Source organism: Cynara cardunculus, unplaced genomic scaffold, assembly GCF_001531365.2.
Source record: "Cynara cardunculus var. scolymus isolate 2C unplaced genomic scaffold, CcrdV1 Un_Scaffold_2106, whole genome shotgun sequence".
Classification (NCBI taxonomy): Eukaryota; Viridiplantae; Streptophyta; class Magnoliopsida; order Asterales; family Asteraceae; genus Cynara; species Cynara cardunculus.
Genome location: NW_020200977.1, coordinates 38,682 through 57,023, shown reverse-complemented (window position 1 = coordinate 57,023; position 18,342 = coordinate 38,682). Strand labels below are relative to the sequence as shown.

At 33.6% G+C, this 18,342-nt stretch overlaps 1 protein-coding gene and 1 pseudogene across 1 annotated transcript; one reads left to right on the top strand and one right to left on the bottom strand.

Annotated features, from left to right (window-relative positions):
- The window catches only part of LOC112502871, a 7,149-nt pseudogene extending 1,701 nt beyond the window's left edge, over positions 1-5,448 (bottom strand).
- Positions 5,449-6,680: 1,232 nt separating this feature from the next.
- On the top strand, positions 6,681-7,397 carry LOC112502870. Its single transcript, XM_025106883.1, has one exon. It carries the CDS (start codon positions 6,681-6,683, stop codon positions 7,395-7,397), a length of 717 nt encoding a protein of 238 aa, XP_024962651.1.
- Positions 7,398-18,342: the final 10,945 nt, after the last annotated feature.

Sequence of the window (18,342 nt, the reverse complement as noted above, 5' to 3'; positions counted from 1 at the left end):
AATTATTTTGTTAGAACTCGATAATTATCCTAATTATATTTTAGAATTTTTATATTTTAAAATGATATGTTTATCCTCTATTTGATTATGTTTATTCGCAGTTAGTTACACAAATTCATACATGAAGCTTTAATAAGTTGTATTTATGCATAATTTACTTGTAATCTTGAATTTTAAGTAATATGCATCAATATACAATACTTCATGCATAAAAAATTGTTTTTAAGAGTTTTTGTCAAATGTTTTATACTATATGTTGGGTCAGCAGACTCGGTGTTCCTTCGGTAGGTCAAATCCTCGTCCTTAAACCCACCGCTCCTGTAGCAATGCAGGAGCATCCCACATCGGTGAGGCTAGGGAGTCTTCTCTTCCTTATAAGGAAGTGGGAGTCTTCTCCTACAAGTGACGCATTTTAGAAAACAAAACCGTGAGGGGTTGTTGCCGTGCGGGGAAACCCCGGGGCAGCCCAGAGCGGACAATATCACGTGGGCGGCTCCCTAGTGCAGTTACCGGTCCAACAATTGGTATCAGAGCTAGGGTCGCACCAATGTGGGGGGGGGGAATGTTGGTTCAGCAGACTCGGTGTTCCCTCGGCAGGTCAAATCCTCGTCCTTAAACCCACCGCTCCTGTAGCAATGCASAAGCATCCCACATCGGTGAGGCTAGGGAGTCTTCTCTTCCTTATAAGGAAGTGGGAGTCTTCTCCTACCAGTGACGCGTTTTAGAAAACAAAACCGTGAGGGGTTGTTGCCGTGCGGGAAAACCCCGGGGCAGCCAAGAGCGGACAATATCACGTGGGCAGCTCCCTAGTGCAGTTACCGGTCCAACACTATAGTATAGATAAATTAAATTATAATAAAAAGTTGAATTAAAAAAAGTATAAAAAAAGGAGAATTTTTAAATAGTTAATTTGATACTAGTATCAATATATATTTTTCATAGTTTTATGACATCTTTAAATTTATATTTTATTCAAAAATAAAAATATTATTGTTTTCTCAAAACCATGTAAAATCGTATTATATCGACAGGGACAAAGAATAAAACAAAATATTAACATCGAAATGTATCTCGCTGTATTATGCGAGTATCCCTCTAATATAGGATACATTGTGCATTACCCCTTGAGGCAGCGTACATGTCTATACGGTTGGATAAAGTTGACTCTACCCTCGCCACGTGCAGCCTGTGCGGCCGCACAACGCATCAAGTTACTTTTGGGTTTAATAATTTGAGAATTGGACAACTGAGTTTTAACTATAAAAAGAGGCTTTGATGAATACTGAATGAACATCGTGAACCGGTTAACGCCATCTATCCAACAACTCAATCTAATTTCTATTGTTCTTCAAAGTTCGACTATTTTAATTTTCAAGGCATGCAGTTCTCTTTCGAGCCGATTAACGGTCATGAAATTAGATTCAAGAAATCAAATATGGAAATCTCGAATGACTGATTTCTACTGTTGATTGAACTTACCGAGTTGTTGTGTGAGTAATATTATGATTTATGAATCTTTATATCTTTTTTGTAAAAAAAATCTAAATTTCAATTGATTATTATAAAGTTGGGTCATGTGGTCGTGTGGGTTACTGACCTACTAGGCCAAGGCTAATGAGCTTTTGTCATTTTGATGATGAGTCTTCCTCTTACATATTGAAATATCTGACTATTGAAACTTTCAATGCACATGAGCTTATCACTGTATCAACATAGTTGGAGCATACTGCACAAGATTAACAACATATTGTGATATTGTCTTAATTAATGGACACTTGTTATTTGCAATTCACAGTAACATAGATTATGAAAACAATTTATTATTGTTCTTTTAACTTTTGTTTACTTTGAGGTTTGACATTACCGCATTAAATTTAGGGCCATTTGATTGGTTTTTTTATTAAGTTATATATAGATAAAGTTGTCTGTATGAATTAATCTGTTTGTATAAGTTGGAAAAGTTTTTGCTTTGGGAGAGTTTTTTCGCATATGTAAGGAGCGTTCTTTTAGTTGAAAGGGATATGTTTGGAAAAAAAAACTTGGCTTTCTATATAAAGCTCCCCATAGAAGCTTACTGGATAAGTTCTATTAATATTATTAAGCCACTACGAAATAGTCATGCATAGTTGAGGTAATAAGTTGTTAGTTCTATTAAGCTTATCAAGCTGCTAACAGATGGATCCTTAGCCTTTAGTTGTTAGACCTGTAACTTCTGAGTTTTACTTTTTGCTTACTATGACATTAATTTGGATGTAATTTACTATTTTAGTTAAAAACTAATTATAGTTTTCCTTATTTTTAAAGTTCCATATATTGAAATAAAGTTTCTATTTTACTAATTTCAATTTGAAAAAGAGAAAGCTGGAAAAGAAGAAAGCACGATCTTAATTCAGAATTTATCATTTTATCATTCTATATTTTATATCCAAAGTTTTGGTTTTTATGTCCCCCCTTGTATTTTTTTAGTATAATTAATAAAAATCAACATGGGAATGAGACACTTAGCTTGAATATGTTCTGAACTCTTTAAAAAATTTGCATGTTTCGTTTTTAATTGGCTTAAAAAAATAGGCTTAGAGGCATTTTTGATTATTTTCGTATTGGGCATCAAAAATCTTAGGATCGGTCTTGTATATGGGACTCATTTTGAGAATTATATTTAACAAGAAAGAAGTTAAGAAGGGAGAGATTGCCTTTAGATGTTCTCCGACATTCACTACAAGAGCTCCCGGAGTAGGATGAGCATCCATCCATCAGTTCTCGTTAAAGAACTGAAGAGCACCAATATGGTCTTGCAAAACAATGGTGATGAAGGTATTGTCGGTATGGCTACTCGTGCCTATCGTCAACTCAGGTTGTGAAAATGAAGGATAGTAATGACCGAGAACTGAAAGTCCTTCGGCGCACCCCATCTCTATTAGGTGACTCGGGTTGAGCCCGAGACCCCTCGAACATCAACTCGAGTACCTGAACCCCAAGTTTGTGCACTTCATCTGCATATTTCATCAATATCTCTCTGCAAAAAGAAATCCCATTTACATCACTTTTTGTTAAGTGGAACTTATATCGAGTGATTTGAGTTCAAACTCACTTCGAGCTCAATCGAGTTTGAGAGTACAAAAATCGAGTTTGACACGAATCTTAATGATCTTTTTGAACCCTCGGTAGGTCGAACTCAAACCAGAGACTTTGTTATATCGAACCTAGTTTAGAAAGATAATTTCGAGCCAGGGCCGTCCCTGGGGGAGGGCGGGCCGGGCGTACGCCTAGGGCCCATAAAAATTAAGGGCCCAATTTTTTTAATATATATAATAGTAGTTCAAAAAGATTAGTAAATAGAAGACAAATAAAAAAAATTAGTATCTAATATGACAAAAAAAAACTTTTATACTACATTAACTATTAAAAACCCAAACATGTATGAATTAAATATATTGAAAAAAAAATACATAAATAAGTTAATCTGCTGTTCATTATATAATATTATTTAATGTTTTTCTAAGTTTTTTTTAATTTACTACTTGTTTCGAAAACTTTGATATATTCTCTATAATTTATCTTCCATCGATTCTGATGATTGTTCTATTCTCATGTGAATTCTATTTTTATATTAGAATATGATTGATTTTCTTGTTATTAGCTAAGAAAACCCTCATCTTTTAGAAAAATTACTAACTATATAAGACGGTACAACTTATATTTATATTTAGAATAATGAAACTATTAATTGTTTTTTAATAGTTGTTCTTTATTATCTAATATTGAGTTTATAAATCTTATGTATTTTTCTATCTCTAAAAAAAGAATAAAATCTCAAACTATCACCAACATGAATTTTTTAATTTATATAATCGATGATTCCAGAAAAGTTTGTTTTAACCCTAACTCTATGTTCTTGAGTCTTCATTTACATAAGAAAGAGAGGAAAGTAATGAGAGAAGAAAAATATTATGTTCTCGAGATTTTTTTAGGTAAAAGAAAAAGAAAGGAAAGGAAAAAAGTTATATCAAAATTTATTTTTATTTCATTATTTTTCTTTCCTCTCTCTTCTTTATTAAAAACACAAATAAAAAACTTTATTTTTCTTCTTTCCTTTTAAGCTTTTATTTTTTTTTTCCCTTTTTTCATTCTTTTTTCCTTCCCAAATTCAAAAACATAATATAAAAGTTTAAAGTATTGTTAATGTTCTCAAATTCGAAAACATAATATAAAAGTTTAAAATAGTGTTAATCTTCCCAAATTCGAAAACACAAAATAAAAATTTAAAATGGTGTTAATCTTCCCAAATTTGAAAACATAATATAAAAGTTTAAAATGATGTTAAAAAACATTAATATGAGATGACATGAAAAACCAACCTCTTTACATTGTTTTATATAGTGTCACTCGGAAATCAGACAAATCCACTTTGTGACCCCAAATGATATCATTCTACGTACCAAAAGTATATCATAGGATGTTTTTGATGATGAAACAAATCACTGATACTACATAAAATTGTTTTAATAGATAATATTAATTTAGAAAGGAGTATTGATTGATTTTGCGTCTAGAAATACTCGGAAAAACGATTTTATATGAATTCAATGTTATTTCTGATGATAAAAACAATATATTGAAAAAATATCGTACTTATCGAGGGACCCTTCTTCACATCTCGCCCAGGTCCTAAAAAATGTCAGGAATGGGCTGTTTCAAGCTATTCAAATCGTCAAATAGAGCGATATTAATTGCAATATTTCAATTTCAAGCTCTGAAATTGATCTTCATCAAGCTGAACAAGAAGTATTTTCGAGCTATCAAATCAAAATCGAGTTTAGCATAACAGCATCGTATCAAATCGAGCTCATATAAAATTCAGTATAGATTGAAAACACTTGAAAAACTTGGAGTATAAAAGTAACKAAACCTGCAAATAGGAGGCAATTCATGGTGATTGGGAGGATTAGGAGTCATGTTGCARATGAGAGAGTCTCTCCAGTTGGCTACACGTGAAACATACAAGTCGAAATTGCTGTTGTACACCACCGGATGCTTCCCCTTGCTATTCATGMTGTACCATTGCTTCTTAACCTCTGTATCTTGCTCATKAAACCCTAWAACCCCTTTYATCATCTCCTCCAACACGCTACTCGCAATTCCATKATTCACGATCTGAAAGAACCCCCAACKCTCTGATGCATCTTTCACTTCCTCAACGACCTTCTTTCGTCGGATTGGATCTACGTTGATTCCTTCAAAGTCAATGGTCGGAAGTGTTGTTTCCGGACACAACTGTTGGCCGGATTTTAGGATCTCAGGTGAGGGTAGGTGGAACATTCTAGGAACACTAGTGATTCCGGCATCAACCAGTCCTTTGACACCGGCTTGGGTTTCCTCAAACGCCTGGAGCTCCGCCTTGCGATCATAATCCAGTTGGGTCGCCGGCAGTATGGCGTTGAGAGCCATCTTTTAAGGTATGATTTTGAAACGAGTGTTTGTATATTGCATACAATAGATGATTGGATTGGAACCACAAGTGTGTTTTTTTTCATAATTTGCAAAAAGAAATCATATACTTAAGATATTGTATTAATATATTTAAATAATAAATAATAAAAAATAAATAATTAATGTAAAATAAAACATAATTAAAGTAATAATTAATATTTTCTCAATATAAATAAATCTGTATTTACTTATTTTTATTCATTAATTTTTATAGAAATTAATATAAATGATTTAACTTAAAATGATTGGACTAATAAACTATATAAAAAAAGTTTTGTTATGACAAAAGTATGTTAAAGTTTTTGGCAGTAAAAAAATTAATCAAAATAAAAAGAATTAACATAAAAAAATTGTTAATTTCTATTTCAAAATAATGTTTAATAAAATTAAAATTGCAAAAAACCTTAATTATATTTAAAAAAAAAACCTTAAAAACAATTGAAAATGGGTGGGTCAAGCATCTTTTGCCGTGTGAACATTATCACACCAAATTTGGTGATATACCATTCGGTTGGACTTTATCATCGACATTTTTGATGATTTAACCATTCGATTGGAGTTCATTGTATGGAAGTGTCACCAATAAAGCTCCATGTAAAAGTTGTTATTGGGGATGTAGGTGATTTTAGTGTTACAGGTTTAATTTGGTGTAATGGATAAATATACGAAAGTTAAAGGAGATATTTACTTAGTTTGTTATGCAAGTTAGGAGGTGTGGAGCGCACACTTTTATAAGACTAGATAGATTTCGGTACGACCAAAAGACGGGGTCAAGGAGGCCGCACCCCCTTGCAGGGTCCCAAGGCAGCCCCCTTGGCGGGGGTCTGCTGCCCAGAAGAAGTGTTATGGAAAAACTGTCTTTGGTCTTATCATTATCCATTTATGGATGACTCTGAGTATAAATACTCATTTAAATTCGTTTCTTTTGGCTTGAATCGAAGAATTCGAATATTCAAAACCAACAGTAACGTGATCTTTTTTCTATGCCTAAGAATTTAAATTGTTCCTTCTTGGATTATCTCATACTCAGAATTCCGTGCAACACAAGGCTATAGGGTCGAAATATTTGATTCGGAAAAGCAATATACACGATCCAAGCAAGAATCCAGGCAATGGTGATTTCAGAAACCCACCCTATTGTTTATCTACCAGAACAATCGAATCAGATAATTTCTTGCTTTTCTGTAATCATGAGCGAATTTGTGAAGGATATGACGAGCAAGTTTAGTAAGTTGGAGAAATTTCAAGGAAACGACTTCAGAAGATGGCAGAAGAAGATGCATTTTTTGCTTACGACTTTAAGAATTGTTTATGTGCTGAGTACCCCAATGCCCGAAGTGATGGAGGACGAGACATTGGATCATATGAGGAGTAGAAACAAGTGGGAGAATGATGACTACATCTGTAGGGGTCATATTTTGAACGATATGTCAGATGCTTTATTCGATATCTACCAGAATGTTGAAAGAGTTAGGGAGTTATGGAATTCACTTGAGTCGAAGTATGTCGCGGAAGATGCTTCTAGTAAGAAGTTATTAGTAAGCGATTTCAATAATTACAAGATGGTGGATTTGAGGCCTGTTATGGAGCAGTGCAATGAACCCTTACATATTCTTGGTCAATTTACACTTCACAAGATAAATATGGACGGATCCATTGCAGTGTCGAGTGTAATTGACAAACTTCCCCCTTCGTGGAAGGACTTCAAGCATACGTTGAAACATCAAAAGGAGGAGATAACCCTGGTTCAGTTGGGAAGTCAATTGTACATCGAAGAATCCCTTCGTGTGCACGAAAGTGACAAGAACAAGGGAAAATTTGAAGTTGGACAACTCGATGTCCATGTTGTGGAAGAGAAGAAATCTGGACAAAACAACAAAGAAAAAGGCAAAAAAACGAAAGCATGAAGGCTATGACAAAGCCAACAAGAAACCGAAAGAGTTGGTGTGTTGGAGATGTCAAAAAATTGGCCTTATGAAGCGTGATTGTCGTGTGAAGCTCAACAAAAACGGTGCAGGAACTAGTGGTAGTGGTAGTGGTGGTGGTGGGTCTAAGGACCAAGGACACCCAAAGGTCAGTTTGTAATTGTTCTTGATAATTCTGTCCAGAATTGTGTTTCACTAATTCCAAAAAATTTGTAATGTACAAGAGGATGAAAACTTTTGGTGGGTTGATTAGGCGACAACTACTCATGTTAGCAAGGACAAATCTTGGTTCGAGAAGCTTGAACCGGTTGATGACGGGTCCTATTTGCGTATGGGAGATGAGTCGGTGAAGCTGATTGTTGGGCGTGGTGTTGTTAATTTAGAATTTACTTCTGGAAAAACAATTTCGTTATTTGATGTTTTGTATGTCCCGAAGGTTCGGAGTAACCTTATTCCGGGTAGTATGTTGAACTTTCTAGGCTATAAACAAGTTATTGAATTGTATAGGTATATTATATTCAAGAATGGTAGTTTTATCGTATTTGGTTATTTATGCCATCGTTTATTTCATTTAAATGCTGTAGATAAAATAACATCTTGTGATGATAATTTCTTTTTTATGACCTCAACTCGCAAATTAGATGATTCTATGCGTTGGCATGCTAGATTAGGTCATGTGAACTTTAGAAAAATGCATGAATTTCTAAAAATGGATTAATTCCAGTTTTTAACATTAGTGCTGAAAAATGTAAGACTTGTATGTTTACGAAAATTACAAAACAACCTTTTCCGAATGTGTATAGAAATTCGGGTGTTTTGGATTTGAATCATAGTGACCTATGCAATTTCCACTCTACTCTTTCATTAGAAAATAAAAAGTATGTTGTTACTTTTATTGATGATTCAAGTCGGTTTTGCTATGTGTGTTTATTGCATTCCAAAGTTGAAGCTTTGGAAAAGTTTAAAATATACAAAACCGAAGAGGAATTGCAATTAAGCAATTCAATTAAATTTCTTAGAATGGATCGAGGAGGGGAATATATGGATCCCTAATACTTTCAATCTGTTGGAAATATCCATGAGATGATGGCTCCTTACACACCACAACAAAATGGTGTAGCCGAACTGAAAAATCAAGTTTTAAAAGAAATGGTTAACTTGATGCTTTCTTACTCGAGTTTGAGTGAGGGATTTTGGTGAGAGGCCATGTTAACGGCTTGTTATGTATTAAATAGAGTTCCAAATAAAAGGAACAAAACAGCCCCGTATGAGCTTTGGTTCAAAAAAGCTCTGAATTTGAGTTATTTTCGAGTTTGGGATGTCGGGCTATTGTAAAACTACCCGAACCCAAGAGGAAAGCTTTGGGGGAAAGAGGAATAGATTGCATATTTATTGGTTATGCAGAAAATTTCAAAGCCTACAGGTTTTATGTAATAGAACCTAACGATTCGGTGTCGATAAACACCGTAATCGAGTCGTGCGATGCTATTTTTGATAAGCTATTTTTTTCTTTGATTCAAAAACCAAAGATCTGCTTCCTAGCAGCAGTGAGGTGGAAAATCCAAAAGCTCTAAATGGTGTTTTAGCCCTAGAAACACAGTAGCCCCAAAAAAGCAAAAGAGGTCGAATTACAAAACCTTTTGGTACCCGACTTTCAATTGTACTTGGTTGAGGGTTCGAGGGACGAAGTAGGGCTGCAATATTCTTATTGTTATCATGTTGAGGATGATCCTAAAATCTTCAAAGAGGCCATGGAGTCGCGGGGTGTTTCCTTTTGGAAAGAGGCCAGTGATGATGTGTAATAACCAAAAAAAAGGAAAGGAATTGTTAGTCGTTAAATTTCAAGGACTTATAGTGTAAAGCGATCAAAGTGAACGGTTTAGACCCTAAAATTGAATGCAATTTAATGATAGAAAACTCAATGGTCATGAAACTTACGACAATTTATTATGGCATATCATTTCATATTCTGTGAAACCGCCGATGGGGCTTAGTATAAAATGGGAGTTTGTAGCTTTATGTGTAGTTTGAGGGTTAAGAAAGAGAACTATTATGAGAAAAGACGACGATGGACGCTGTAATGAGAGTTGACAGTGCTCTACATCGTATCTAGTTTGACACCAATCGGGGAGACGCTAGCCACTTCAAAGATCGGTTTGGGCTATGCCATATATGGTGAGTTACACGTGATTTATTTTTAAAATGGTTGCATGCCTTATTTATAATTATCCACAAGCTTGATTGAAGTTTCTCGAGATTTTTGACATGGTACATATGCGTGAAAAGTTCGATATTTTTATAATGTGTTCTGAGTATTTTTGTGTTAATGGGGATGTACTACGATATGATTTTGTAAAGACGAGCATGCTTTGTGAGCTTGTCTAAGCCGTAAGTGCGGACATGCTGTGTGAGTTCGCCTAGTAATGCTGTGTGAGGTAGACATCTCCCATGACACCGTTGCTTTGTGACGTAGACACGCACTATAATATCTTTATTTTGTGAAAAGTATTATTCTCATCAAAGAATGCTAAATTTATAAAACTTCATGAAAATTGTTTATCGTAAAAGTTGTTCTTCGTGCATGAAAACCGTGGATTCACTAAGCCTAAGGCTCACCCAAAACTCCTTTAAAACTTTTTCACCCAAACGACTATTAGACTGGAAAGAAAAGTTGGATAAAGAGAGATATAAGGATTAACATCAAAGAAGGACATGTGCAAATCAATACATTGTTATGTAGAACAAAGTTATGTTCCTCAAGATTGTAATTTTAGATGATGATATAAATTGTAAGACTAGAAATTTTATTCCGCTGCAATATAAGTGTTTGATCTTGGGATACTGGTTTTGTTATATTTTAAGTATTCGAAATTTTGGGATGTTACAAGTGGTATCAAAGCAAAGTTTAAGTGAATTAGGTTACTAAAACCTAAACTTAAACTGAGGATGGAAGATTTTATTATTGATAAATGTGTAACTAAAAATTGATTTATAGTGATGAGAGTGGTGATTTAAATTAATTTGGGGCTAGTCTTAAACCAGATTAAAGCAGAGAAGTCGTTAGATGGTTTAATATCCTTGGATATAATGACATTGATAGAGAAGTGTTTATGCAAAACACATGGTAAGATGAGATAAAATAGATGTAGAGTGGTGTTGATGGATAAAGTTTTGGTGACAAACTCCCACTGATTTATTTTAGTGGGGAGAGAATATGTTTAGCTTTGAGAATAATATGAACTCAAAGTATTGATGATATAGTGAGTTGATTCATCATTTATTTGCATAAGGCAAATTTCGAGCACGAAATTTTGTTAAGGTGGAAAGTTTGTAATAACCAAAAAAAAAGGAAAGGAATTGTTAGTCGTTAAATTTCAAGGACATGTAGTGTAAAGCGATCAAAGTGAAGGGTTTAGACCCTAAAATTGAATGCAATTTAATGACAGGAAACTCAATGGTCATGAAACCTACGACCATTTRTTATGGCTTATCGTTTCATATTCCGTGAAACCGCCGATGGGGCTTAGTATAAAATGGGAGTTTATAGCTTTATGTGTAGTTTGAGGGTTAAGAAAGAGAACTATTGTGAGAAAAGGCGACGGTGGACGCTGTAATGAGAGTTGACGGTGCTCTACATCGTAGCTAGTTTGGCACCAATCGGGGAGACGCTAGCCACTTCAAAGATCGGTTTGGGCTACGCTATATATGGTGAGTTACACGTGATTTATTTTTAAAATGGTTGCATGCCTTATTTATAATTATCCACAAGCTTGATTGAAGTTTCTCGAGATTTTTGATATGTTATATATGCGTGAAAAGTAATATGTGTTCTGAGTATTTTTTGTGTTAATGGGGATGTACTACGATATGAGGTAGACATCTCCCATGACGCCGTTGCTTTGTGACGTAGACACGCACTATAATATCTTTATTTTGTGAAAAGTATTATTCTCATCAAGGAATGCTAAATTTATAAAGCTTCGTGAAAATTGTTTATTGTAAAAGTTGTTCTTCGTGCATGAAAACCGTGGATTCACTAGGCCTAAGGCTCACCCAAAACTCTTTTAAAACTTTTTCACCTAGGAGGCTATTAGACTGAAAAGAAAAGTTGGATAAAGAGAGATATAAGGATTAGCATCAAAGAAGGACATGTGCAGATCAAGGCATTGTTATGTAGAACAAAGTTATGTTCCTCAAGTTTGTAATTTTAGATGATGATATAAATTGTAAGATTAGAAATTTTATTCCGCTGCAATATAAGTGTTTGATCTTGGGATACTAGTTTTGTTATATTTAAGTATTAGAAATTTTGGGATGTTACATGATGAAATGTCGTCGATTTTAGAGAACAATACTTGGGTATTGTCGGATTTGCCACCAGGCTCAAAACCTTTAGGTTGCAAATGGATATTTAAGAAGAAGATGAAGGTAGAATGGACTATTGAAAAGTTCAAATCTTGGCTGGTGATACAAGGGTTTAGGCAAAAACCTGGTATCGACTATTTCGATACGTATGCACCGGTAGCTCGTATATCTACCATTAGGTTGTTGATTGCCTTGGCGACTATCCAAAATTTGATTGTCCATAAAATGGATGTCAAAACATCCTTCTTAAATGGTGATCTTGATGAGGAACTTTACGTGAAACAACCGGAAGGTTTTTATCATGCCCGATAATGAGCTTAAAGTATGTAAACTTGTGAAATCATTGTATGGGCTAAAGCAAGCCCTTAAACAATGGCATCAAAAGTTTGATGAGGTAATTTTTCAAGTGGTTTTACTCTAAACCAATCCGACGAATTTGTATATAGCCCGTTTAACTCTACCGGTGTCGGTGTGATCATTTGTCTTTATGTAGACGACATGTTGATTTGTTGTCACCAAGGTTTTTCATGAAGGACATGGGGGAGGCTGATGTGATCCTTGGTATAAGTATTAAGCGGGTGAATAAATGGATTGCGGTGACACAATCACATTATATTGAGAAAACTCTCAAAAAGTTTAATTATAGTGATTTTTCACCCATGAGCACTCTCATGGATCCAAGTGTCAAATTAATGCCTAATAAAAGCATGGATATTTCACAATTAGAATACTCACAAACTATAGGTTGCTTGATGTACGCCATGACAAGCACCTGACCCGATATTGCTTATGTTGTTGTAAGGTTGAGTTGGTATACTAGTAATCCTAGTGCTCAACATTGGCAAGCAACTCATCAAGTATTTGAGGGACGTTTGGTTCGCAGAATGATTTCTGAAGGAATGAATTGAAATGGAATGTTATCGGGTTTGACCAAGTGTTTGGTTGGTAGGAATGGAATGTAATATGTTTAATAAGTTGGAATCTGTCTGTTTGGTTTGCAACAAAATTAGAATGAAATGATGAAAAAGGACAAAAAAATACCCTTTCTTTGATATTTTTTTTAAATTTAATTTTTTACAATTACAAATAACAGTAAAATTAACATTTAATGAGAACAAAAATGTTTACCATTTATGAAATTATATATAAATAGAAAACATGTAAATATCGATATTTTCAATAGATCTCGTTTTAAATTTTTGTTGCATCAATTTTTTTATTACAAATATATATATATATATATATATATCTATATATATATATATATATATATATCTATAAATGAAGATGCAGTCTTGTTTTGGTAAACGATATGCGTCGGAGAAATCGTTAAGTAGAAATCAATTTGGTAAACGACAGGCGTCTGAGAAATCGTTAAGAATCAGATAAGCATAAACTGGAAGCAACAACAGTATTCGATAAGGAGAAACGGGAAGCAAGCAGAAATCCTTAAGCGGGAAGCAACAGATAAGTAGAAACTGGAAGCAACAACAGTAATTGATAAGCAGAAATGGGAAGCAAGTAGAAATCGTTAAGCAGAAACTGGAAGCAACAAATAAGCAAAAAATGTTAAGCAACAACAGTAATTGATAAGAAGAAACGAGAAGCAAGCATAATTCGTTAAGCATATTATGAAACTCGAAGAGGATATTTTTGTCATTTACATAATTTTGGATGGAATGAATTTCAATTCCATCACTTTTATGAAGGAATGGTGAAATCCCTAAATGAGGGAATGTTTGGAATTCAATTCCATTCCATCCGTAACCAAACGTTGGATTGGATTTTGGTCAACATAATTGACCATTCCAATTCCACGAATTCTGATGAACCAAACGCCCCCTAAGTATTTAAAAGGAACCATGGATTATGGTTTGTGTTATCTTGGATATCCTTCGGTGTTAGAAGGATATTTAGATGCAAGTTGGATATCCAATGTACAAGTGGTTGGGTATTTTTGCCCGGGGGAGGTGCCATTTCTTGGGTATCCATGAAGCAAACTTGCATCACAAACTCAATGATGGAATCTGAATTTGTTGCGTTAGTCGCGTCCGGTAAGGAAGCGGAATGGCTAAGAATTTTATGAGATTCCATTGTGGTAAAAGCTGATTGCACCTATTTTTATCTATTGTGATAGTGCGGCCACTTTGACTAAGGCTTATAGCCATGTTTATAATTGTAAGTCTAGACACTTAGGTATTAGACATAGCATGATTAGAGAATTAATCATGAATGGTGTGATCTCGGTAGAGTTTGTAAGGCCGCAACATAATTTAGCGGACCATCTTACGAAGACTGTAACATCCCAAAATTTCGAATGCTTCAATATATCATAATGAGCATCCCAAGATCAAACACTTACATTGCAGCGGAAATAAAATTTCTAATCTTACAATTTATATCACCATCTAAACTTACAATCTTGACGAACATACTTTGTTCGATATAACAATGCCTTGATCTGCACATGTCCTTCTTTGATGTTAATCCTTATTTCTCTCTTTATCCAACTTTTCTTTCCAGTCTAACAGCCGCCTGGGTGAAAAAGTTTTAAAAGAGTTTTGGGTGAGCCTTAAGCCTAGTGAATCCACGGTTTTCATGCATGAACAACAACTTTTATAATAAACAATTTTCACGAAACTTCATAAATTAGCATGCCTTGATAAGAATAACACTTTTCACAAAATAACGATATTATAGTGTGTGTCTACATCACAAAACAACAGCGTCGTGGGAGATGTCTACCTCACACAGCATTACCTGGCGAACTCACACAGCATGTCCGCACTTACTGCTTAGACAAGCTCACAAAGCATACTCGTCTTTACAAAATCATATCGTAGTACATCCCCATCGACACACAAATACTCAAAACACATATCATAAAATATCGAACTTTTCACGCATATATAACATATCAAAAATAAGGCATGCAACCATTTTAAAAATAAATCACGTGAAACTCACAATACATGGCGTAGCCCTAACCGATCTTTGAAGTAGCTAGCGTCTCCCCGATTGGTGCCAAACTAACTACGATGTAGAGCACCGTCAACTCTCATTACAGCGTCCACCGTCACATTTTCTCACAATAGTTCTTCTTCTTAACCCCAAACTACACATAAAACTACAAACTCTCAAAAACGCATCAAACTTGTTGCGCTTCACCAAATCATCCTCATCTTTCACCTCTCTTGAGAATTTATCATCTCTATGCTTGAAGACCTCCCCATATATATATACTAAGTCATCGGCGGTTTCACGGAATATGAAACGATAAGCCATAATAAATGGTCGTAGGTTTCATGACCATTGAGTTTCCCGTCATAAATTACATTCAATTTATTTATTATTATTATTATTATTATTTGGGTTATTACAAACTTTCCCCCTTAACAAAATTTCGTCCTCGAAATTTGCCCTATACGAATAAATGAGGGCATCTCAATCTCGTCCCCTTATCAAGTTCCTAAGTAGCCTCTGAACCATTATGACGTCTTCATTGAACATTCACGAAAGAAATCCCTTTGGTTCTTAGTTTTTTTTTTCTTTTCACATCCTTAAGAGTTACGACTTACTTTTTATCTACTGAACACTTTTTTAAATTAAATACATTATGTCATAAATTTCACCATACCAACTGTTTTACTGTCTGGAGTTCTAAACATCCGTTCATCGTTGAGAATAACTTATATTCGTATCCCAATAATCTTCTATCCATCGCTAACTTGAGCATTATTTTCTAATGAACGATGGACTACCTTCGATCCATCCATCCGTCCGTCTCTTTTATTTTCGATGTTAGTTCGCCAAACCGGCTGACATTTATTACATAACTCTTCGAGTTGCTCTACTCGAGTACTCCTTTGATAATYATTAATTATAAGTGAACATATTCAACTCTAAGTGGTTATTCCGACCGTCACTAAAGATTACCCCACATAGATACCACCATACTATTCTTATCTACAAAATAAGGCAACATGCATGTAAATAATCATCACATTTGTGATATCTTCTTTCACAATTCAATTATACATCATACATTTTCATATTCATGCCCTTATACATACATGTAATTATTTCTTGTCCTTGAGATATCTTCAATTATCAAGTATAGGCTATACAATCCATTCTATAGATAATGCTTCCATATTTCAAGCTCCACTACCACTGTTACTAATTTTAAATCATACATTCTCAATTACCATGACATAAATACTATATCATTTCCCCTTTGCACCGATATACCTCACAATTCCAACATTGTAACATCATTATATACAAAAAAAGAATCCTCTGTCTAAGTATATAGGATGAATCAACTCACTATATCATCAATACTTTGAGTTCCTATTATAAAAACAAGTCGGTGATTGGGATGAGTTTAAAGTCTATTTAAATCCTTAATAGTGAGACACCAATTCCCCTCTAATATGATATTAGAGGCTGAATTCAATGTGGAAAGCTCACACTTATGGATTTGGAACACATGTTTGATATCATTCCAGGTTTGTGTATTCGGACCTATAGTTGAAAGGTTGAATTTATTCTTAATTATTCCTTTGATAAAATGTAAGCAGGTACATGAATAAAAGAATTGCCTATATGATCATGAAGTGTACTCGCACTTCAAAAAGCTTGGGACTTGATTTTCATACGATCAATAATGGATTGGGACACTTGGCTTAATAATGGTGTCATGTTTTAATATTACTAGTTAGGTTTTTAAACTTGTGTGTATATTATCTTCTGGTATTCAAATGGATTGACGGGTTTAATCATTAGGACACCCTAATTCTCGAATATTTAAAATGTGTAATATACTAAGTGAAAATTCAATTGTAACGACATTTTCATTTATGCACAAATTTGGTTTATTCTATTCCGGTTTGTATCTTTTCATGGTTACACTAAAATGGGGGAGGATTGTTGGTGATTTTAGTGTCACTGGTTTCATTTGGTGTAATGGGTAAATATACGAGAGCTAAAGGAGATCTTTACTTAGTTTTTTATGCAAGTTAGGAGGTACGGAGCGCACACTTGTATAAGACTAGATTGATCTCGGTAAGACCAAAAGGCGGGGTTCAAGGGACAAATACTCATTTAAATTCGTTTTTTTTTTGCTTGAATAATGGGATCTCTTTTCTATGCCTACGAAATTAGATTGTTCCTACTTGGATTAACTCATATTCAGAATTTCGTGCAACTCAAGGCTATTAGGTCAAAATATCTGATTCAGAAAGGAATATACACGATCCAAGCAAAAATCCAAGCAATTATGATTTCAGAAAACCACCCTATTATTCATCTACCCCAACAATAGATGTTTTATAAGAGGGGTAAGTTAATGTATATCTATATATAAAAGGATATCGAAATGAAAAGATGACGTGGCATAACCATCTCTCATGTTTCGTGATTTTTCAACTTTTTATCAATTTTAAACATCTTTTAATTTATTTAATTGTTAATTATTTAGAATAAGTTATACAATTAATTTGTATATTATTTAGAATAATAATTAATCATATCAATTATTTTTTAATTATTATTTCGTATATTTAATTATTTAGAATAAGTTATACAATTAATTTGTATATTATTTAGAATAATAATTAATCATATCAATTATTTTTTAATTATTAAAATGTATTATTTAATGAGAAATTTATTAAAATAGTCATCTTTCAGGGTTGATTTCACCTTCTAGTCATTCGCTAAGCAAATTTACTAAAATACCCATAGATCGCAGAAATTCACGTACGCAATTGTGGACCCAACTAAAAGACAAAAATTTACACTTTCCTACCGCTGTCCGCAAAAAAAATTACATTTTTTACTCAGGTTCGCAAAGCAAATTACATTTCTCACCTAGTCCCGCAAAAAAATTACTTTTTTCATCCATGCCTGCAAAATAAAAATACGAACCTAGGGCTATTTTCGTAAACCTTGTAAAAAAATGGCTTCAGGTGAAACCATCCGATAAAAATGGCTATATTAATTAATTTTTCTTAATTGAGTAGGATATTGAGGTTGACCAATTTTATTTTTACTCATTATATGTAATGGATATTTGAAATCATATATTGATAGACTTTAAAAAAATTGTTTTAACAAATCCAAATTTTTTAATATATATATATATATATATAATCAATTTGAAATTCTTTTTATTAATATATTCTATTATTTAATTTTTTTTACTTTCTTGTTTATATTAGCTAATATATTATATTATTAGAGATTTGTTTTAATTATATTACAAAATCTTGTAATTGGCTAATTTTTCAAGATGTCATTTATGGTCATTTTGCACGCTTATCAGCTAGTCTTGTCAAAAATGATTTATTCATCAGTTAGCTTATCAGTTACTTTACAAAAAATAGGTATTGTTTGATAAACAGAAGCTAGCTTATTTTTCGGGTACATGTTTGAATAGACATAAACTAGTTGGCTTATTAAAACGTTAGTTGAATTAGCTTATGAAAAGATGTTTGTGACCTTTTGCAATTATAATCGTTATTAATATTAATTATTATTTATTACTATTAACTATAAA

Bases quoted from the DNA above. Each gene is read 5' to 3' on its own strand.
- LOC112502870 (XM_025106883.1), top strand. From the start codon at position 6,681: ATGAGCGAATTTGTGAAGGATATGACGAGCAAGTTTAGTAAGTTGGAG.